This window comes from Erithacus rubecula (genome assembly GCF_903797595.1).
Source record: "Erithacus rubecula genome assembly, chromosome: 4".
Taxonomy (NCBI): Eukaryota; Metazoa; Chordata; class Aves; order Passeriformes; family Muscicapidae; genus Erithacus; species Erithacus rubecula.
This window is the reverse complement of record NC_136686.1, coordinates 2,260,199-2,281,052: the sequence shown is the minus strand read 5'-3', so window position 1 is coordinate 2,281,052 and position 20,854 is coordinate 2,260,199. Positions and strand designations below refer to the sequence as shown.

Here is a 20,854-nt window from a genome sequence, read left to right as displayed (position 1 = left end):
ATGAAGCAGAGCAGGCACTTGCCCACAGCCTTCTCCTGTGGGTCCCTGTGTAAACTTTGCAGCTCTGTTTTCCCTGGACTCACAGCCCTGTCATCACCCCCCTCCCCTTCCTGACCTTCTCACTCCCCCTGGAAAGCAGCCCTACCTTCCATCTCTTTCCTTGCTGCTCTAATGGCCTGAGCCAACCCTCCCTCCCTCCCCCCAGGGTTTATCTCTCCTCTTCCCCGTGCTGCAGCCTGCTTGTGGGATGATGGACAAGCTAAAGGTTGAGAAAATACAGTGAAATGCCTTTCTTATCCTGTAATGACCAAGGGGGAGGACACAGCCTGATAAAAATGACAAGCCAGGAGAATTGAGAGCCAGACCCTTCACCTGCCTGTCCCTCAGTGCACAGAAAACATTTGATAGACCTGCTGTGATTGCAACTGCTGCAAGCCTGGAAAGAAAGGAATTAAGGACTCAGCCAATTAGAGCTGCAGGTTTCTGACCAAAGAAATGCTCTGTGAAGAGGATAATTCAAAGGCTTATATAGGAGGAAAACCCAAAGCAGGCTGATCCTTTGGAGCTGGTGGAAAGCACATCTGCAGCCCTGAGTTTTGTGGCCAGAGGGCTTTTCTTAGCATCTGGTACCTGCAGAGTCCCACTGCAGTGATGGAGGTTCACATAACTGATAGATCCACCTGCTTGCTTGGCCCTATTTCTATTTCCAACCACTTACTTGGCTCCTTTCTTTTTATTGGCATGATTTTTGACAGCAGCCACTAGTGCTGGATCAGCCATTTCCTGGCAGTGAGTGACCAGGAGACAAACATTGCATCCTCTAAATTGCCCCAAAGATGCTCTGCAGCAAACACTTGTGCTGCAAACAAAGCTCCATTCAGACAAATTGAACCTGAAGAGGCCACAGGCAGTGACAGATGGAGGAGATAACAGGCATAAGGCTTTAGCTATTGCTAGGGCTGCTTGAAGTAATTGCAAGAGAAACTTCCAGGAATTTTCTACTCTCCTTCCTTGCTCCTGAGTCTGGATGGAGACTGAAGCAGGCTCTTTTTGCCTCTCTGCCTGCTCTACTCAGCCTCCCACCACCCTTGAGGCTGCCTCCTCCTCTTTCATCTCAGATATTGAAGCTCTCTCAAGCTGGCACTTTCTTCCCATGCTCACCAGCAGTACTTTGGGCAGAACGTCACCACAAGGCAATTCTTTGAAAAGAATTCACTTTGTTTAAAAAGAATGAGCTGGTCATTTACTCTTCTTGTTTCCCTCTCTTCCCTCCCTAAAATCATGCTAAAAGAATGTTAAATGACCTTTAGTCATTCCTTTACTTTGCTGTGCTGTAACCACCACAGAGATGGTACAAAACTGTGTTGGGAGGAGAGGCAGGACAAACAAATCCTCTCAGGTTTTCTCTGTATGAAAACACAGCCCTGAGCTGGATGCAGCTGCTGTGGGGCTTGGGGAAGGGGGGACAGGGGACCCAGGCTGTGTTAGCTCCACAGATCAAGTTCCCCTTTGCAGCATCTCAGACTCCCTGATCACTCCAGGCTGAGTGATGTGAGACAATTCCCTCCACTGCACGTTCCAGATTAAAACCTCCCATCAAATCTGGGTGTCCCCTGTTCTCTAAGAGGCAGACAAAAAAAAAAAAAGAAGGAGGAAAAATAACCCCCACGGTTAAGACAGGTTTAAAAATTTAATTATACACTATGTTCTGAAAGAGACAAGCAAGAGAGCATTATAGGTGATGTATTTGCCAACAAATGTGAGCAGGGAGCCAAGGTACTGGGGAAAAGGGAACAGACTGGGAGCAAAACCCTTGGAACATTGCTGCTAAAAGCCAAGTCTCACTGAAGCCCTGCAGCCAAATTTACCCACAGCCTGAATGGAGCTGAATAATGGATTGATCTTTTATAACTGCTGTGGTCCAGCCTAAATTCCTCCTTCTTTGCACACCTGGAGTTAGAGAGGTGGGGATGCAGCCTGGGCTTCTCAGCACCTTTCTCCCAGCTAAGGAAGAGCAGATTCCCAGCAGCAAGGCAGGCTGGTTCCCCCTCTGTCACACTGAGCCCTAAATGTGCCAGAGGACTCTTGGGAAACCCCAGTCACCACCCATGGCAATGCCCTGTGCAAGGAGGGATACACCTTTGGACTCAGGACCCTCCATGTGGTTCAGGTTCACGTTTAAACCCAGATATTCGATCAGGATAAGAAAATTTCTGCCTTCTGCCCAACCCTAAGGTGGATACCTTCAGCAGAAGTGGGGCCACTGAGGTGTATTAAAATCCTGTAGAGTCATGGTTCACCTTTTTATACCTGTGCCATTTTAAACCCCTGTGATTTCTGCAGAAACCTGGTTCTGCTGTGACCCTGAACAGCATCACACACTGGTGGCTCCAGGCTCTTGGCCCCATCACAGCAATTTGTGAAGTAGGTAAATGGCTTATCCTAGGAAAAAAGGCTTATCCTAGGAAACCAAGAACAAGCTGGACACAACAGATAAACTGGTTCCAGCAAATGGAAGATCTAGCCCTGCAACTGCTGTAGGTAATGAGGAGAAAGGAGGACTACAGGTAACCAAAAACTGGTTCAGGACCTCCAAAGGCTGTGTGCAGGAAGAGCTGAAAGCTTTTTGCTGTGGTAGAAAAGGAAGGGGCATGGGTCAGCCTGTGCTTTGAGAAACTCAGCTCCTCCCACAACAGCTCTGTCATGATGAGCTTCACCTTGGCAGCAAAGAGGCTTATTTAAGGGAGAATCAACTCAGGGCAGAGAAAGATCTTCATCCATCCACGTTTAGCAATGCTGAAAGATGAGTTTGCTGAGAGGGACAGGGCTGTGGGTTGCTGCTCAGCACTTTGCAGTGGTTCTTCTCTGCAGCATTACAAGTAAGGCACTTCCCAAGTCAGCATTTATAACCTGGCCATGGCCAAAGCCCACCCTGGGGACTTGAGTCTGAGCAACATCCATGCAGGGGGAGGGAGGGTGGCTCTGCTCTGGCTTCTCCTCCAGTGTTAAACTCTTTCCCAGGACCAAATCTGCATCAAGGCCAAGGAGAGGTCAGTCTGCAAAAAACCAGGATGCTTCAGAGGAAGATGTTGGCAAAGAGAGCTGGAGTAGAGGTAGCTGTGGCTGAAAAGGGCTGGGGGTGTGAGGCACTTCAACCCCCACAGTTAGCAGGGAGTGTGACTGGGTTCTCACTTTTTCATTTCTGTGTTTTGAGTTGCTGCCTTCTGCAATGCACACACCTGCAGCTTGTTGTGATTTTGTGTTCTGTGATGGGGTTTGCAGTGTGTTTGGTTTGGTTGGTTTGTGTTTTCTCTGGGATGGCCAGAGATGAAGCTGCAGCCTGTGAGCTTTGGGCAGTTTAACACAGGGCACACAGGCTGTGCAGCTCAATCCCCTTCTGTAATAAGAGTGTTTGCCTCCTGCTAAGGTGTTCCAGCAAGGTCACTGGAAATAAACACTATGGCCAGGCAGCTTGAGACAATTAACAGAAAGCATAAAGAGAGCCAGTTGGCCCAGGCTGGTCAGATTAGGAAACAACAGCCTTTGTAAGTCTGTGGTTCAGAGGAGGGGAGGCATCTTTCAGTAAGAACTTTTGTCAGTTCTCCCTTGACTGATGCAATGCAGCATGGTTGTACTAAAGTCAGGGAAAGATGCTCTTTGATCCTGGCTCCATGCTTGGCATATGTGTGCTGAAGGATTTTTCTGAATTTATTTAGAAACCTGATTAAGATTTCTTTTTTTCTTTTTTTAGTCTCCCTGCAACTAGTTCTCCTATTTTTGGTGATGTAATATCAGGGAATCAGCTTGTCAAGAGACTATTCCTTATGTAGGTGGTTTTTTTGTTGTGTTTTTTTTTTTTTTTTTCCCAAGGATCTGGAAACCAGAGAGGTCCAAATAAGCCCTGTGGATATCCACAGAAGTTCTCTACCAAGGTGCAAATCTCTCTGACAGGCTGAATAAAGCCACATTTGCACAATGAGTTCAGCAACAAAGGCTGCTGGTGGAAATCCCTGAAACCAAAAGGTGTTTCCTATAAATGTCTGTGTTAACAGAACTTTGTGCAGGGGAATAATTTTAATCAAGCTGGGTCTGGGAAGCCAGGATGTTTTTGACTTAACCTGAAATGTGTTTTGTCTTCCTTTTGACCAGAGGTCAGGAAAAGACTTGGTAGTAAAAAAACTGCTGGCAACTGAGGCACCTCTCTTCTGGCTTTATGATCACTGGGCAACCAGGCTTAAATGTTCTGGGAGCAAGTTCCACCAGCTTGTTTCCAACCATGGTAGGTCCTGAAATAGCAGACATGAGACCTATGACTGGTTCTTCGACCTAGCAGTGCTATTTTGGCAGCAGGCCCAGGGTTAAACATAACAAGAGTCATTTTCAGTCCTTGCTCCCTTGAAGGTCAGTGGCCCAAATGGTTGGATGTTTGTCTTAGCTGTTTCCAGACAAGGTCTGCATTTTGTAATGATAAGGTAGAATTCAGAGATCCTCAATCTCTGAATGCTGGCAATCTCTAATTGGAAAGTGTGCTTTTCCTGAATAAGGATGTCAGGATTGGGTCAGTGGCAATTTTTAATTGTTTTGACTCTTTTGAGCAGGGAGATTTCTTGTGGTGGCTCTGAAGGATGGCTGCTCCCTTTTACCTCCAGCCCATGAGTTTCACAGGATAGTGCAGTTCCTTCTTAGCTTTAAGCCCATTAAGCCTGGCTTAGCAGAGTTCCCACTGCCAGGTGAGACTGTGATGTCCATCCATCTGCTCAGGTCACATGGAAGAAGCAGCCTCCCTCTCAGCAATCACTCTGGCTCACCCTAGCTTGCCAAATGCCTTCTGAGATGAGCCTTGTCCTCTTACAGCTCCCTTGGAAAGCTATCAGAGAGGTCAGCCACAAATTGGTCCCATTTTTTCTGCCAGACCTCTCTGGCCTTGGCTTTCTCATCCGGTAGCATGGCACTGTATCTGTGAGGAGGAGGAAAGTCACTATCAGGCAGGAGGCAAGGGGGCAGCTATTTCAAGAGCAGCACTGAAATGAAAAGGAGGAGGCAGCTAGAGATTAACCCTTGCAGGACATGCCTGCACCACACAGGGTAACATGGTGTGAAAGGGGTAGGAGCTGAGGAATGTGCAGGAAGACTCTGGGTATCACATCCAAAATATTTTTGGACATTCAGAAGTGTCCAGTTAATAGAAAAAGGGGTTAAACACACCCAAAGTAGATGCTAGTTGTTTTCCTCTGTTTTCCAGATGAGTCAGGGCAAATGCTGCAGCAAGTCAAATTCTGGCAGAAATAGGCAAGGGATACAAAGATTTCTCCCAAACCCAGAACCAGGTGGTGGAGGCAAGTTCACAAAGAATGGGAAAGGAAGAACACACTGAGGCACAGAGTCAGACAAAGCCACTTGAGAACACAGGCAGAGGAGCCTCTGGGCTCCCTGTGTCCTGCCTTTGGAGGAGACACACAGAGGAGAGTTTGGATTTACAGCAGCCCAGCTCATGTGGCAGAGGAGACTCTGGGGCCAAAACCCAAATACAAGCAAGAGGGGTAAGCTGATATTCTCTTATGGTGACTATGACAAGGTGAGAGAGGTGATGAACTTACTTGATGGAGTTGAGAGCAAGTTGTTTTAGGGTCCTCAGGTCAGCATTCATCCCTCCAATGGCCATGAACACCTCGTAGAAGTCATAGGAGACTCCCTTTGCCCCAAAGATGGGGGGATCATCGGGGCTGATCACCATGGGGTGCCCCTCAGCCATGAGGTCAGCTGCAGGGTGACTCCTCAGGTCAGATACCAGCAGCAGGACCTGGTGGGCAAGAGAGGGAGACAACACCACTAAGCCAGCCTGTGTGCATCACAAGTTGTAGCTGCCCCCCAGCTGACCCTCACAGCTCAGGTAAACTCCCTTCCAGTAACCCAGCCACATAACAGCATACCTGGTTGGAGATGGGACAGACTTCCACAGGAATATCCATCTTCAGAGACAAACTTTTGGCTACTGGGTGTTTGGTGAGAGCAAGTCCGTGGCCAATCCTGCTGGTATTCAGTAGCAATGCATCCAGCACATTATTGTCTACAGAGGTGCCCTGCCAGTCTGAGCAGAGACAGGTAAGGGTCACTGCAGTGCTGTGAGGAAATAAAACTGCTAGGTGATTTTTGTTAGATGTGCCAGTTGTGAGGTGAGAGGGTTGCTCATGCTCAGAGTTTCCACTTGAATTTTCAGTGATACAGGGATCTAAATCTGCCCAGCACAGAGATACCCACTCATCTCACTTGGATTTAGGTGTTTACAGTATTGCACTTGCAGCTGAGATAATTATTCTGGACTCCATTAATTGTCAATGGAGAGAAATAACAATAATTGGGGAGTAGCTTGTGCATTAGAATGAGATGTATGGTGGCTTAGAAGTGCTTGCTCCTGCCCTTGGCTGTAAAGGGAGCCCAGCCACAGGGTAACCACACTTCTGGAGATTTCAGCATGCAACACACAAGTTAGACAGGACCCTCATGGTTAGGATAAATCCCACCAGTACAGACTGAATAATACATTGCCAATAAGAATACATTGCTGCAGGAATGAAGGGTACATCAGTTGCTTTGATGAGTGTGTTCAGTTAAGACTCAAGTCTGGCTCAAACATTATTTCACCTTAAAATGTCAAATGATGGTTGGGGGACTCTGCTGCTGTTATGAATGGGGAGTGAGTGCTGTTCCAAGGGGGAAATGGCTACCAGCAATTACTCCTACATGTCACTCCTTGTCACACCAGGTCAAAGAGACAGAGCAATGTGACACCTACAGTCAAAAGCAGGGAGCAGGGAAGGTCACAAGTCACAAGTGTGGGAATGCCACAGTTCCAAACTGGTATGGGGAGATGCAGTGGGGAAACTGTATGCACACACATCCTCTTGACACAGCCAGCAAGCAAGCCAGGCTTGCTGCTCCTGCTCTTTGCAAGATTTCAGTCTTGCCTCTGTAAGCAGTAACAAGCCTTGAGTCCTCGTGCTCACCAGTCTCCCCAGCATGGAAGAAGTATGGCAAGTTGACCCCCATGGAGTATGGGATGGTCAGGGCATCCTTCAGGTCCCACAAAGAGTGACCTTCATCCTCATCACCAACCTGGGGGAAAGCAGAAAGGTGTTTTTGAGCACGCTTGGGAGGATGGTGGGACTTGGAGCTCTTTATAAATGAGGTGCCAGCTGTGCTGAAATTACAATGCTGTGGGGTAGGGAGCTGATTCTTTCAGGGGATTTTGTCAATTACCCTGAACAAAATCCTTAGCTGGAGGATTTGCAATTCATTAACACTGATTTCAGCACAGCAGCAGAGGTTCTGGCTCTGGTGTACAACATATGCCACGCTGTATTTGTGGTTGTATCACCAGAGGTTAATGTGAAGCCCCAGAAGAAATACAGTTACCAGGTCGAAGCCTGCCAGGGTGTCTGGGAAGCTGGCTCTGAGTGCCATGGCAGTAAGGATGTCTTCTTTAATCTGGGAAACATTCAGCATCCTAGAGAGGGAGAGAGAGAAAGCACTGACTCCCATGGGCTGCCTTCTCGGGGTTTGAGTTGTGAAACAGGCCCCCAGGGGTGTTTCCAAAATGCAAGTTGCTCCTGCATCTGACAACCAGCCTCAGGTCTCTAGAGGAACAGTGGTAGAAAATGGATATTATGAAAGGAAACCCATGAATGACCAGGAAATGCCTGGCTAGACCCTGCTGTCACTTGAGTTGAGACATGCTTGTCTAACTCACTGGCTTTCCTATTTACCAAGCAGGGAAGGGAACACAGCAGTGTGGAGAGAAAATGTTTAGTTTTTTTCTTTCCTCCTGGCTGTTTTGTTGGGAGGTGAGGCAGTAACTTCATTTCAAGTGAATGAAATGACTTGAACTATCAACTTAAACTTCTCGGTGCATTTTGCAGGCTGTGCCCATACTCAGGCTGGCCAGAGAGGCAAGCCAGCTCTGAGCTGGAGAGGGCATTGTGCCAAGGCAGTGCTGCTAAGGGGTCTGCCCTACTTGCTGAGGATTACCTCACATGACTTCACAGCATCTGGCTGACTTGGAGAGCAGCCCCACCGTGCACAGGCGCCCGTTCTGGGGCACTGCTGTCACTGCTCTGCTCTCTGCAGGGATGGGAGTGCATGCAGGCTCAGGAGGAGGGCAGGCATGCCTTGGACATGCACCCAGGGCTCATTCCCTCTCCCAGGGCTCAGGGGTGTGTTGCTGCACTGGGTTTGCACGTAGGCAGATTTATATAGACGAGTTCTCACCCCCAGCCTTTCCCACGTGCCAGGGAATGTTTCAGGAGTCAGCTCTAACAACACGTGTGTGCATTGCCAGCCAGCTTTGGCACTCCAGCCCAGCCCCTGGCATTGCTGCTCCCAGCCCTCTGGGAAGAGCACAGCTGAGCTTAGCCCTGCTCAGTCTCTACCTGTGTGCTGCAAATATAATCTTGGCTCCAACAAAGTCTGGGTGCTCCTTCACAAACTGCCTGGTCACTTCCCGGTAGGTTGCCACAGACCATGATTTGTTGTGCTGGGTGCCATCCAGTTCATACACCTGCAGCACAAGAGAAGCAGTAGTTAGAAGAGGTGTTTTACTGGAAGGTGGGAGGAATGAAGTGACAAAAACCTTGGGTGGAACAGAGGCTGTGGTTCTGAGAATAGGGCAGTAAAATCTGTGCAGAATATTTTCTCCTTCAAGCCTTTACCAGCTGGCAAGAACCAAAGAGAGGGTTTCCTCCTTCCTGTGTGACACAAGTCTCTATGTGCTCAGACATGGCAAGCAAATGCCCTTGAACACCAGAGGAGACCCTGACCCCTTCCTCCTGTCTGTTCCCAAGGCAGGAGTGTTGTGTCCAGCTGTCTGTGCCTTGCAGTGGCAGTCTGTCAGCCCAGGCAGCCCCAAGGCAAGCCATGGCTGAGCTGCACAAGCCACCAGCTGAGCTGGGCTTCTGCTCCCCTCTGCCAGAGCTTTGCTCCATGACCTTGAGTCAGTCATTTAGTCCTGCCATGCATTCCCAGGTCTCTGGCTGCAAACTGGGAAGAATAATCCTTTTGGCATGCTCTGTCTCATCAACTTGCTACCAGGGCTGTTCTCGAGGTTTTTGCCCTGATTTCAGCAGGGGTGGAGACCCTGAATGCCCCATACCCACTCCTGCCTGGAGTCACTCACAGACAGCAGCATCAGTTCTCCTCTCACCCTTCTCCCCATTTTTTTCCCTGTCACCTTTGTCCTCCAGCCTTCAGCTGCTCCACTTCACCCCCTGACTCCCTCCCTGGTGCTGTCCCTTACAGGGATGCCCCTCACAAATCTCCATACCCCATCACACTGTGGTGTCCCCCTTGCAGGCACCAGCAGCTGTGGGGCAGCTGCAGATGCTCAGAGGGAATTTTCCCCAGCTGCAGCCCATGGGAATGTGAGACTTTACACAGCTGAATCTGCAAACACAGCTGGGCTTAGGGGGCTTTTGCACAGTGTTTGCTGTTGAACACTAAATCCCAGTTTTCATTTACTTTACCTCAGGGGCTGCTCCTGGCAGGCTTTGCTGCAAGGAGAGCTTTTGCAGTGTCAGCTCTGCTGTCTGAGCTCCATGGAGGATCTCCAGCCACACGAGCATCTTGCTATTCCCATCACACCCTGCTTCCCTAGACTTTCCCCATGAAGCATTTCCCTGCCCTCTCACCCCAATTTCAGCCTGGCTGTCCCTTCTCTGCCCTCCATCCCAGCGTGGCTGCAGCTTCTGGCATGCTGGCATGTGGGTTTTTTTACATTTTGAAGTTGCTGTTATCTTCTCTTTCCAGGTACCCCAAAAACAGGTGGTGGCTGAATTCAGAGCAACCTCAGCAAAGTAAGATGCATGTAAGTTTTGTGGATTTCTCCACATCCCTTTTTTTTTTTTCCTTTGCAATACATCCTTCTCCTTTCAGGCACCATAGACTGACAGAACTCCCACCCCCACAGTCCTGCATGGAGCTGGGATGGAGAATTGTATGGGAAAGGTGTGTGTGCAGTGACAAAATTGTCACTGGGAAGGTGGGAACACCTAGGGTGGTGTGGTCTGCTGGTTCCTGGGGAGGCATTAGGGCAGAGTGGGTTTGTAGGACAATCTGACCAGCTCTGGGTGAATGCAAGGAGAAAGGCTTTTAACACCAGATTCTGGTGTTAATGGCAATGAAAGGAGCAGTTCATACTTTATACACACAGCCAAAATTTTAGGTTGTCTGCAAATTGTGGAAGGTTGTGTTTTGCCAGTTGGTTGACTCACCTATTCAGAGTAATAATTCTGAAATAAGCTGAGGATTTAAAATAACTATTCCAGAGTAAGTCTCCATTTAAGACAGGAAATTTGTTCAGAGTAGCTGCCACAGAATAGGTGATTCTGCTGCAGACAAAGCTGAGTTACATCTTCCCAATGAGCAAGATTTTGACACAGCCCCCAGTCTGACTGTGCAATGTAGTTTTGTGCCTGTGTCACAGCAGGTATCTCCCTTAGCCATTGACAACAAAAAATCTCTCCCTTTCAAGCCCTTGCCTATGCAAATCTCCAAAAAAAGACATTTGAATATGATCAAGGTTTTCCAGCATCCTTAGAAGGGCTGGTATGCAAACACCCCAAAACTAAATTCAAGATAGGGCTTGAGAAAAGCTGTGGAGAAATAAGGATTTAAAGGAGCAGTAGAGGAGCCAAACCCCACGTACCGCAGGCAGGATGGCTCTTATCTCCACATACTGTATGTTATCTTCATAGAGCTCCAGCAGCCCCTGGTAGAAATAGGCCTTGAACACAGGTGCATAGCAGATCAGTCCAGAGGCAGTGAGAAAGATCTCCTCAAATCTTTTCCAAATGAAACTTTGAGAGGGGTAGGCCTGCTCAGGGGCATCTGTCACCAGGGTCAGGTTTCTCAGCAAGCTGTAGAAAAGGGAGAAGAGAAGGAATGAGGAGAGCAAACAGAGCCTGTTGGCACTGCAGTACAAGAGGCATAACAGCAGCTGGGGCAACTAGGAAGCATTCAGGTCATTTTTCTGCCACCTGGATTAACTCCTCTAATGGCTGGCACAGATTTTGTAGGATACATTTGTAATCAGGGTGGGAGTAGGTGCTTAAAACCTGCCCCTCAGTTTTTCAAGGAACAGAGTTACAAAATCAAGCATAGTGCTTTTTTATCAATTATGCTCTGCTACTCAGGGTATCCCTAATCTGAAGGTAGGCTTGCTCATTACTCCTGCAGACAATATGTTGTCCCAAGGATCTTCAGTGCACATCAGATGTCCCAACACTTGGCCCTCTGTTCAGCACCTGAAAGGAAGACTGAGTTTACAGAGATGCCATGTACTGGGCCACCACCAACCTGCTTGCTGAGCCCATAAATTGTCCTGGTACCTTTTTATTGTCAAAATATGCCATCTGAAAAAATGCAAGGGGGAGACAGTTCTGACTCAGAAACAATTTTTCCCCACCAGTGAGAACAAACCTGATGCCATGCCTGCCTTGCTGATAGCTGCTTCAGGGAAAGAGCTGATAAGAATCTGCTAAGAATGAAAAGTCCTGGCTTTTCCTTAGTATGGTGGAAATGTATTTATTTCCTCCATGCACTCAGCTGGCATATAAGCCTCTTTCAGAAATCCAGGGAGACAGTGGGTAGTTTTATCAGAGTTTAAGGGAGTCAGTAAACTGCAAGATTATCTAATTGTGGGTGACAGCTTACATTTAGGACAGGGTGAGCATCTGTGCCACAGCACCATCCTCTGCCAAGCTGATAGCCTTCATCCCACCTGAAACCCTGCCTCTGGCAACAGCCCTCCTTCTGCCACCTGAAGAATAGTTCATAATAAATTTCTGCTACCAATGGGCAAAATCTAAATAGTAATGCAGGAGTGACTAACTTTATTCCTGGATGGACAAATGGAAGCAATTACAAAAACCTACAGATGTTTTGGTGCTGGCCCAGTGCTTATCTTGTGCCAGGGGCTAAGCAGGTTCAGACAGAAATACCTTCAGCCATGCTTCAGCTTTCATCTGAGTATATTGCTTCCCCTCAATAACAGCTACTGATCTTTAGTAAAGTTTCCTGTTTGATGTCTTGGTCCCCATCCTCATGCTCTGCTCTGTTATATGGGAGGTGTGGCTTTGATTTGTGATCTTATTATCTTCATCCAGGACACTTCTGTGGATGGAATTAAACCCCCACAGCACCCCTACAGATGTAAAATGTGATCTGGTCCAAATTCATAAACTAAGACATCCTGGACAGATAGGTCTTTTGAATCCCTTCATCCTGCCCATAAAACAGAGCCAGTTCCCCCAGGATTTGCCTGATGTTTCACTCTCTAAGGATTCTCTTCCAGGGGCTGCAATTTCATTTCTTCCCCACTCTGTTAATTTCTTTGCCAGGAACACTTTTAGCAATGAACTTGTAGGTAAAAGAGATGCTACTGCTGCTAAGGATGAGACTTAAAATGCTCAACAGCCAGGAAAATTCAGAGCCAAGGTTTTCACAGCAACTTTGGCTCTGCTCTGCCATGCATTACAATAGGGGTTTTGGTGCCATTCTCACAGGACACTGGGCACCCCCAGCTGCTTTTCAGCAATCCATGGGAGCAGAGAAGACCGAGCTGGACCACAGTGAGGAACAGCAGGAGACAGCAGGGCATCATCCCCCTCAGAGCCAGGGATGCAGGAGTCAGAGCATCCTGAAGGTGCTGATGCACCTGGGGAAGGGCACAAAGGGTGTGCTGCTGCTCAGCAGGGAGGTTTGGCGTGGGAGGAGCTGGGGAAAAGCCATTTTCCCCTTCCCTGGTGGCCGAAGGCAGCTCCCCTGCAGCTCGGCACCTGCCCGCAGCCGGGAGCCCAGCGATGCTGCTCCAGCCCCCAGGGAAAAACCTCCCCGTGGATCAAACAGCCCTGCAAGCCCCATCTCGCCACTGCAGGCAGCTCTGGCTCAGATAAGGATGGGTGATACTGGGGCTCCCAGCACTTTCTGCCCCTGTCCTGTGAGAGAGAGCTCAGCTCCTCGGGCAGTGAGCACACACAGTGAGCGGGGCTCTGCTCGCTGCCTTTAAATCTGCCTGTGCAAACTCCTGGTTGTTTATTTAGCCTGTGCTCTTGGGCTGGAAACAGCCATAAATCCCCACACCACCCTGCTCCTAAAAGCACATAAATCAAATTGTACTTCTCTTTATAATCCCCTCCCCTTTGAGACTGATTATTGATCCTTACAACTGTTGAAGATTTATTGCATAATTGTGATCCATCCTTGATAACCAGATAATCTCCTAAGGGTTTGGGGGCTTTTGCCATCAGTAGCTCATGCAGATGAAGCAAATACATTCATAAATACTTTTTTTTTTGCTTTTTTTTTCTAGAATGGACTTTTGCCAGTGATCAGGTGCAGACTGCAAATAGCTTTCCATGTCATGTCATATATGCACTGAACAATGCTATTGCAATGCATATGCCCAAAGGGGCACAGCTAAAATGACCAGCCAAGGATTATTTATTTTCAGCTGTGGGTTTGCTTTCCCTTTGCCCGGGTTTTTTCCCCCATTTTCCTTCCCTGTACTGTATAATACAGCAATGAAAGGTTTTGTTGCCTTGTTTTTAAAGGGGTTCTTTTTCCTGCTCCTTTTTCTGTTCTTGATGGGTAATTATGCCCCTCTCCTCACTGTACTATCTAAATGTCTTCCAGTGGTGCATTAAATAGTGTGACTAACATCTGTCACATGTGGTTCATTCCCTTTCTCTCGCTCTCTCTCATCCCCTCTCCTTCTCCCCAAGGGGAGACTTGTGGAGGGAGCAGAGTGCTTTGTTTCTGCAGTGGATTTTTATTCCTTCTTCCCCCCTCATGCTGCCCTATTTTTCTGTGAGATAAGGCAGTCAGAGGACAGGGAGGGGAAGGTGATGGCAGCTCGGGCAGCCGCCAGCACCCAGGGGAGTTGTCCCTGCAGCCTCAGCCGTGGTGTCAGCTCCCTCTCAGATGACTTCATCTGGTGATAGAGAGCTCTGCTGAGCACAGCCTCAATCCTCGGGCTGCTGGTGGGGGGTGTGTGGTATTTTGCAAATATCTGGAATGTCAATGCCCCTTCCCTAAATATCTGCCTCGGAGGTGGCAGCGTTATGTTGCTTCTTGAGGGAAAGAATGACATTCTCTGTATCCTAATTGGTTGTGAAGAAAATAAGTGAGGATTGTTTTTCCTTTCAAGGATGACAGCTAAATTCCCTTCCTTTTGCTGTCCCTTGGCCTGTGGTCTCCTGGCTCTCCTAACAGCATCCTTTTGGAGGCTTACAGTAACACAATACTCAGGGGTCTTGGCCCAGGAGATGTGTGCTTTGAATAGGAATGATTAGACCTCCTCTTGGGGAAACAAGCAAAAGGACTCCTTCCAAAGCACACACACACACAGGTATATGTACCTAAAAATGCAAACAGCAAAAATCAAGCAGATTCCCCTTTCTTCCCTGCCTTCCTGATCAGAAATGCTGCATGGTGACAGAGGTGCAGCTTCTCAGAAACATTTTTATTGTTCCTTCATGTTTGCTGATCCACCCTGTCTTGCATGAGAGCCCTTCCCTGCTGCCATAATCCCTGGACACTTCCTTGAAACCACCCAACTATCCATCCATTCTTTCCTCTGACATCTGCTTTCTCTCAGCTTGTCAGTGCTCAAGGGCAAAGAGGAGCGCAGGAGAGAGGTAGCCTGGGATGCACATGTTCCAGAGACTGGGAGAGCTTCCAGAAACTGAGAAGCAGAACAGATTGGGGCCTATTTCTGGCTAGAGACCTATTTCCAGACGGCCAAAAGCATTCCTAACCCCCAGACTAGTGCCCAGGGATTAGAGGAGAGCAGGAGGGGAAGTGGCTCGGTGTGGCTGTTGTTGGTGTGTTTGCACATTATGCACAATGACTCCTCTGTGATTTTGTGGTGATGGGCACAGAAGGGCAAGAAATGAAGGACAACATATTCAAATGGGTAAGTGAGCACCCAGGATGCCAGAGATCCAAGACTGTCCTTGGCTCAGGCATGGGTTTGCTGAGGAAAATAATTTCTTTGGTTTCCTCTCCACATTTGGGGAGACTCTTGCAGCAAGACTCTGTCTTGTGTCCCTGTGCAGTGCCTGCCACTCTGACTTGGGGCCACTAAGCACTGTCAGACCAATGCAAAAGAAGAGGAATGTGGCAATAGTGCCTCTGAAAGTAAGTGTTTCCACACAGGAACAGAGGGAACCACCCAATGCACAGCCCCAGTCACCCAGGTGTACAGGGTGTACAGGATACCCTGCCCTTTAGCCTCTGCCAGAAAGTGGCATCATGCCATAAAAACAAAACTAAAACAACTGCAATGAAGGGCTGCTCCTGCTTTCTAAATGCCCAGTGCAATTGCTTGGGCTTTAAGGAAGTGAAGCTGTTTCAAAATCCAATCCCTTGCACATCATTTGTGGGTGTCCTGGTGTGGTTGAAGAGAGGTGGTGCTGTCATTTTTCCTTCCTCATCACTTCCAGCAGAAATAGGAGGGAGCTAGTGGGGAACCAGTTTTCTCTCTGGAAGACAGAGATAAGTGATTTCTCTCTGGATCTTATTTTGTCCATCATCAGGGCAGTTGAGCCTCAGGATAGAAAAGGTCAAGAGCCCAGGGTCTGGCAGCACTTTCTGCTTCCCTTCTCTGTAAGAGAGGGATGGTGGATGCCCTGGAGAGAGACCCCTCTGCCCTGCCCATTGCTGATTCTGGGGAGGGAAGGCAACACCATGCCACAAGTCTGGAAGCTCCTCAGCTTCCCAACCTGACCTTCTTCCCAGATCTGCAGGGCACAGAGCCCAGGCAGCTTCCACATGGAGGGGATACCAGCTCACTAAGAGTTAAAAGGTCTCTATTTAAGAGCACACAACCTCACTGAAGAGCACTGCAGTAAAACCCACCAAGCTTCACTTCAGAAATGCTGGAATTAGGGTCATCTGCATTGCCTTAATCCATCCCTCTGCTTGTGTGTTGGCATGGCAATCCTGTCTGTCATTGCATGACACCCCACACTCTTTTTTCTGCAGACCCCAGCCAGCCCCTGGAGCGCCAGGGACAGCAGTGCCCTCTGAATGGATGGCTACTCAATATTTTCCTTTGTCCTCATCGCTCAGTGTCTGCCTTCATGCATTATTTAGTGTGCTCTCTCCAGCCCCCCACACACCACGGCAGAGCTGTGGTTTTCAGCAGGGCTTTGTCCCAGGATCAATGGCCCCTGGATGGGGAGATAGGATTCTGTCTTCCCATCACTACAGGCTGGAGGGGGAGCCAGGCTCTTCCCAGCCACCTGTAAGTGAATCAATGCCAGGTGGTTCAGACCAGCCAGGACCTGATAAAAGGCTGCAGTAAAGGCAGGAGCTGCCTGCAGGGAAGGTGTGATGCCCTGGGGAGCCAGCAGAGGTGAGAGCACCTGGACAGCTGCAGGAGCCTTGCCTGTAAGGGCAGAAGCTCTGTTAGCAGGAGGGTGTTTGAGGAAAAGGAGCCCCAAAACCAGGTAGGGGTTCTGGGTGTGGGGTTCCTTGGCTCAGCCACAGCTCCTGGTGCCTGAGGAGCCTGTTGGGAATAAGCAGCTCATGCTTCCAGGTGGGTGCCAGACTTGTGGCATGGTATTGCCTTCCCTCCCAAAACCAGCAATGAGGCACAGGGCTCTGACTCTCCAGGGCATCCACCATCCATCTCTTATGGAGGTCCAGGCCTCAGAAAACAAGTTTGGTGTTTGGAGAGTTGGGTTGGGCTTTATTTTGGGAAATTTAAGGGTTTTTTGCTAATGCAGTAATTAAGATAAATAGTTTGCCTAACTTCTCATCTGAATCAAAACAATTACTTTGCAAAGGGCTTTTCTGCTGCTGGGGACAGCCTGTTCATCAGCTACCTGGCTTCCTCATCCAGTTGTTGAATACCTCACTTGGTAAGGCACCATGCAGCCCTGCCCTATCAGCCTGGTAAAACTACTTAGGCTACTACCCTCAGCATATCTGCACAGAACAATTCAGCTTTTATGCTCCCTCACTCCATCATACCCAATGCAGCACCTTCAAGCTCTCACACTGCAATGGAGCTCCTCACTCTGGAACGCTGCAGCAGGAACGACACTGCTGGCCAGGCAGGAGGAAAAGCAGGAGGAAAAGCAGGAGGAAAAGCAGGATGCCTGCAGACTCACCCTCTGTCAAAGGCAGCCACGTCGCCGAGCTGTGCCCGGTAGGTGCCCAGCAGCTCCCAGCGGGAGCACTGGGCCGGCAGGTGGGACGGGATTGTGCCGGAGAAGCGGAAGCGCACGGAGCCCGAGCGGGTGAAGCAGATGTAGCAGTCGGGCAAGTAGGAGGCATTGTACACTAGCCAGCCCACGCTCAGCATGGCAAAGTCGTGCAGGTGGAGCACAGCACCTGGGAGGGGGTAAGGAGAGCGTGGTGAGGTCAGCTGGGTGGGGGGTTTAATGCGATAACAGGTTGTTTGTCCATCCATTCCATTCTGTTTGTCTGGGAATCTCTGTGTGCCCCCTCCACAGCAGACACTGGCAGGCAGAGCATGACAGCTCCCTGGGAGCAGGGAAATCAATAGGGAGCTCTGCTGCTCCACTGGGATGGAAAATGCTCCGAGTTATTAAAGGTCTTTCAGACAGACTTTGCTGTGAGCTGGCTCAGGCCCCACTGGTTTAAAGAGAAACTCACACAGGAGGCAGCAGTTTACAAGGTGTGCTGGCTGAAGCACACCTGAAGCAAAGCTCTGTGTCTAAGCTGTTTGGATCCCAGTTCAATTTTTGTGTCTAGTCTGTGCCTCTTCTTTCAGCTCTCTGGGACCAAAATCCCAGCCCACATTACCCTGGGGAATTGCACTCAGATGCAGACATACAATTTACTTCTGTGCCTTATCAAAAGTGTGCTTGCTTACCCTGTACATCTGCTGCTGGCCAGCACCAAGGGCCTCTGGGGCACTCTGTTATTGTGCAGTATGTTGGCAGCTGCCAGTCTTCCTGGCACAGCAAGCATCCTCTGTGCTCACCTTCCTTATCATTTAATTCTGCTGAAATCTCTCCTTTTCCAAAGGCTCCTAGTGTTATTGGTGCTTGAACTAAGCCTCACCTTTGTCAAGGGAAGATACTTTGAGAGCTGAAGTCTTAGATATGCATTTTATTAGTCTAGGGGAGACCTCTCAGTCCAAGTGGCTTTGATGCCCTTAGGGGTAGAGGGAGAACATGAATAGCAAGAGCAAGACACAAGACTGGTATGTATTTGACATTAGATTAAGTTCCAGAGTATAATTTATAGTGGACTAACCTAATATAGACTCTAATGTCTATGATCTCTCACTATAGAGGGTCTAGCTGCAGAGATGCTGAGGAGCTGTGGTTGCTGCTCTCAGAGAGCTGGGGCACCAGACTGGGCATGCTGCAGCTGTCTGACCCTCCTCTGGCTGGCAGTGTCACCTTCTAACCCATGTGAGCAGCAACAGACATCACAATAGTGTTGGAAACAGCAGGAACTCCCAGGGGCTCTGATCAAGCCCTTGCAAACATCACAAGAACCCATTTAAACATTGTCTGGATTGAAAAGTGTTAATTATCTCTTTTTACTCCCACTTGGTATCAATGATACTGGAGGGGAAGAGGGGAGTACTTTTAAATTCCTAACTGTTCAATTCAGCCATGAAAGGATAATGACATTTCTGACATTCTAATTGTTTATGGTACCAGATTAGGATGCTGCAAGACTGGGATCTGCATCCCACAGTGGAGATTGGGAGGGGGAAGTTGGGAAGAGTGCTCAGGGCCACATCCCATCTGGCCATGAACACTTCCAGGGATGGGGTAGCCACAACTTCTCTAGAAAACCTGTTCCAGTGCCTCACTACCCTCCGAGTAAAAACTTTTACTGATTTCTAATCTGAATCTCTCCTCTTTTAATGCCCCTGGTCCTGTCACTAGCTGCCTGTATAAAGAGTTGCTCTCTCTCCCTTTTATAAGTTCAATTTAAGTGCTGGAAGTACACAGGCTTTGACTTGTCCACAACAAGCAAAGAAAAGAAAGATTTCAGTGTTAGAGATAGCCCCTTCTTCCTCTAGTGCCTCTAGACTTCCCAGCAGACTTCTGCTACAGAACTACCTGCAGAAACGCTTTTTGAGGGGTGTAATTCTTTTGGCTAAGATGCAGGATAAGACAAGGTTGGTAACTTGTTCATGGAATGTGTGTGTGGGAAAAACAGAGGCCCTGGCTGGAGCATGCTGAGAAAATGGGGATGTCTGTTGTTTCTTGTTGTCTTTGCTTCCTCTTGCCCCTTCTCCACTCTTGAAAGACTTAGGGATCCATATTGTAAGTTAAGCCAAATGCCACAATTGCTGGAAATGTGTATTCATCCAATCCATCCCCCTCTTCCTCTCTCCCCCTACCCCATCCCTGAGCTCGGAGTCAGGGCTTTTCCTGGAACCCAATGAGCACAATTTACAGCTCTCATAAGCTTGTCTCCCACATCCTGTGTTTTGTCCCAGCTCAGAAAGCAAAAGATGAGCAAGGATGGGTAAGGTGAGACCCCTTAAGCCAAGCCTACCTTTTGGCATGCGTTGTAAGATGCTGAACACTGGGCTCTGATCAATGAGGCTTTTTGCTCTGAAGAAGTGCATGCTTGGAGGAAACTGTCCTGTAGTTATGGCTGTTTCCACTTCCTTCTTCTTGAGGTTTACCAGCTTTGTGCTGAGCAGCTGCTCCTGCCTGCTCAGCACCAAGTTGCCTCCTGTCTGATGGGATTTCTCCTCCTGCATCAGGGAGTCCCGGTCCTTCCAGAGGGGGCTGGGAAGGCAGAGGGAAGCCAGGCTCAGCAGAAGGTATGCCAGCCTTAAGCCTTGCCCACGTGGAGGTTTCATCTCAGAGCTGCACCTTGACAGGGAGGAAAGACTGGAGCATTAGCAGAGGTCAGAAAGTGGCACCTCAGCAATGGGATGTGAAGCTGTTGGCTGGAGCACTGGGGTAATGGGATGCTCAGCACCAGATGTTGCCTGAATTTAGGGCTCATGGATCAGCACAACCCCTATGGCTGCTGACTGCACACAGCAAGGCTGGGTAGGGCAAAGAGATATTTTTTCTTGGATCATGCAGTAAGGCAGCCAAAACCCAGCCCTGGAATGGGGGATTGGTGGGATCAGGATGCTGCTTGCAAGCTGGGATGGAGCCCTCATTGAGTAAGGGGTGCTGGCTGTGCTGATAATGTCCAGGTAAGGCTTGAGCTAATCAGATCCTGATTCCCTCCAATTGAGAGAATATCCTGTTGCACCCTTTTAGTATATTCCAACTATCTCAAGTTAATTTACAGGCAGGAAATCCCAAGGATTCCTCTGCAATAACAAAGGTGTGCCCTTTCCTTGCAATTCCCAGGAGAAAGGGGATGGAAGTGAGACCATGGGAGCATCACAGGAGGTAGGAACATGTGAACTCTGAGAGCTCTCTCCCCCCAAAAAAGCACAACTGCAATACAATCCTTTAACACCAGGCTTTAGTTACCCTCCAAGCTGATCTGTCCAGGCTCAATATTTTGAAATAATTATGTGAGTTACATAGAAAGGCTTCTGCTTCCAGACCTGTGGGTCCAGGAAAATATCCCCAGGAACAAACAGAGCAGGGATGCAGCTCCATCCCAGGCCTGTCTCTGAGCTTAGAAAACATCCCAAAGAAAGTGTTATCCGTGGTGAGACTGCCTCACTTACTGTTCTCTGGCATCCAGAGCTGCCGCAGCTGCTGCCCGGGAGAGCGGGGAGCGCTTCTGCCTCCGGCTCTGTCCCGGCTCGGACAGAGATAAAAATAAAGATCAGCAGCAGGGTCCGTGCAGAGCGAGGCACTGGGAGTTCCTCTTCCTGTGCTGC

General features: G+C 48.9%; 1 protein-coding gene and 2 long non-coding RNA genes across 3 annotated transcripts in view; 2 read left to right on the top strand and 1 right to left on the bottom strand.

The window, feature by feature from the left end:
- The window catches only part of LOC306801579, a 15,677-nt gene extending 1,855 nt beyond the window's left edge, over positions 1–13,822 (top strand). The window contains exons 4-5 of the long non-coding RNA XR_013774135.1: positions 9,799–9,856; positions 13,361–13,822. This is a non-coding gene — a long non-coding RNA (uncharacterized lncRNA). The remainder of the gene's footprint in view (positions 1–9,798; positions 9,857–13,360) is intronic.
- ADA2 (adenosine deaminase 2) lies at positions 2,213–20,854 on the bottom strand. The gene is made up of 10 exons (XM_079304752.1): positions 20,699–20,854; positions 19,549–19,874; positions 17,169–17,391; positions 10,697–10,907; positions 8,427–8,554; positions 7,414–7,504; positions 7,005–7,113; positions 5,931–6,088; positions 5,598–5,800; positions 2,213–4,957 (listed from the first exon to the last, which is right to left on the bottom strand). The coding sequence occupies exons 2-10, from the start codon at positions 19,859–19,861 to the stop codon at positions 4,849–4,851; spliced, it is 1,545 nt and encodes a 514-aa protein (XP_079160878.1). The 5' UTR covers positions 19,862–19,874; positions 20,699–20,854; the 3' UTR covers positions 2,213–4,848.
- Positions 17,303–18,543, top strand: LOC306801580. The gene is made up of 2 exons (XR_013774137.1): positions 17,303–17,415; positions 18,336–18,543. It is a non-coding gene; the product is annotated as an uncharacterized lncRNA (long non-coding RNA).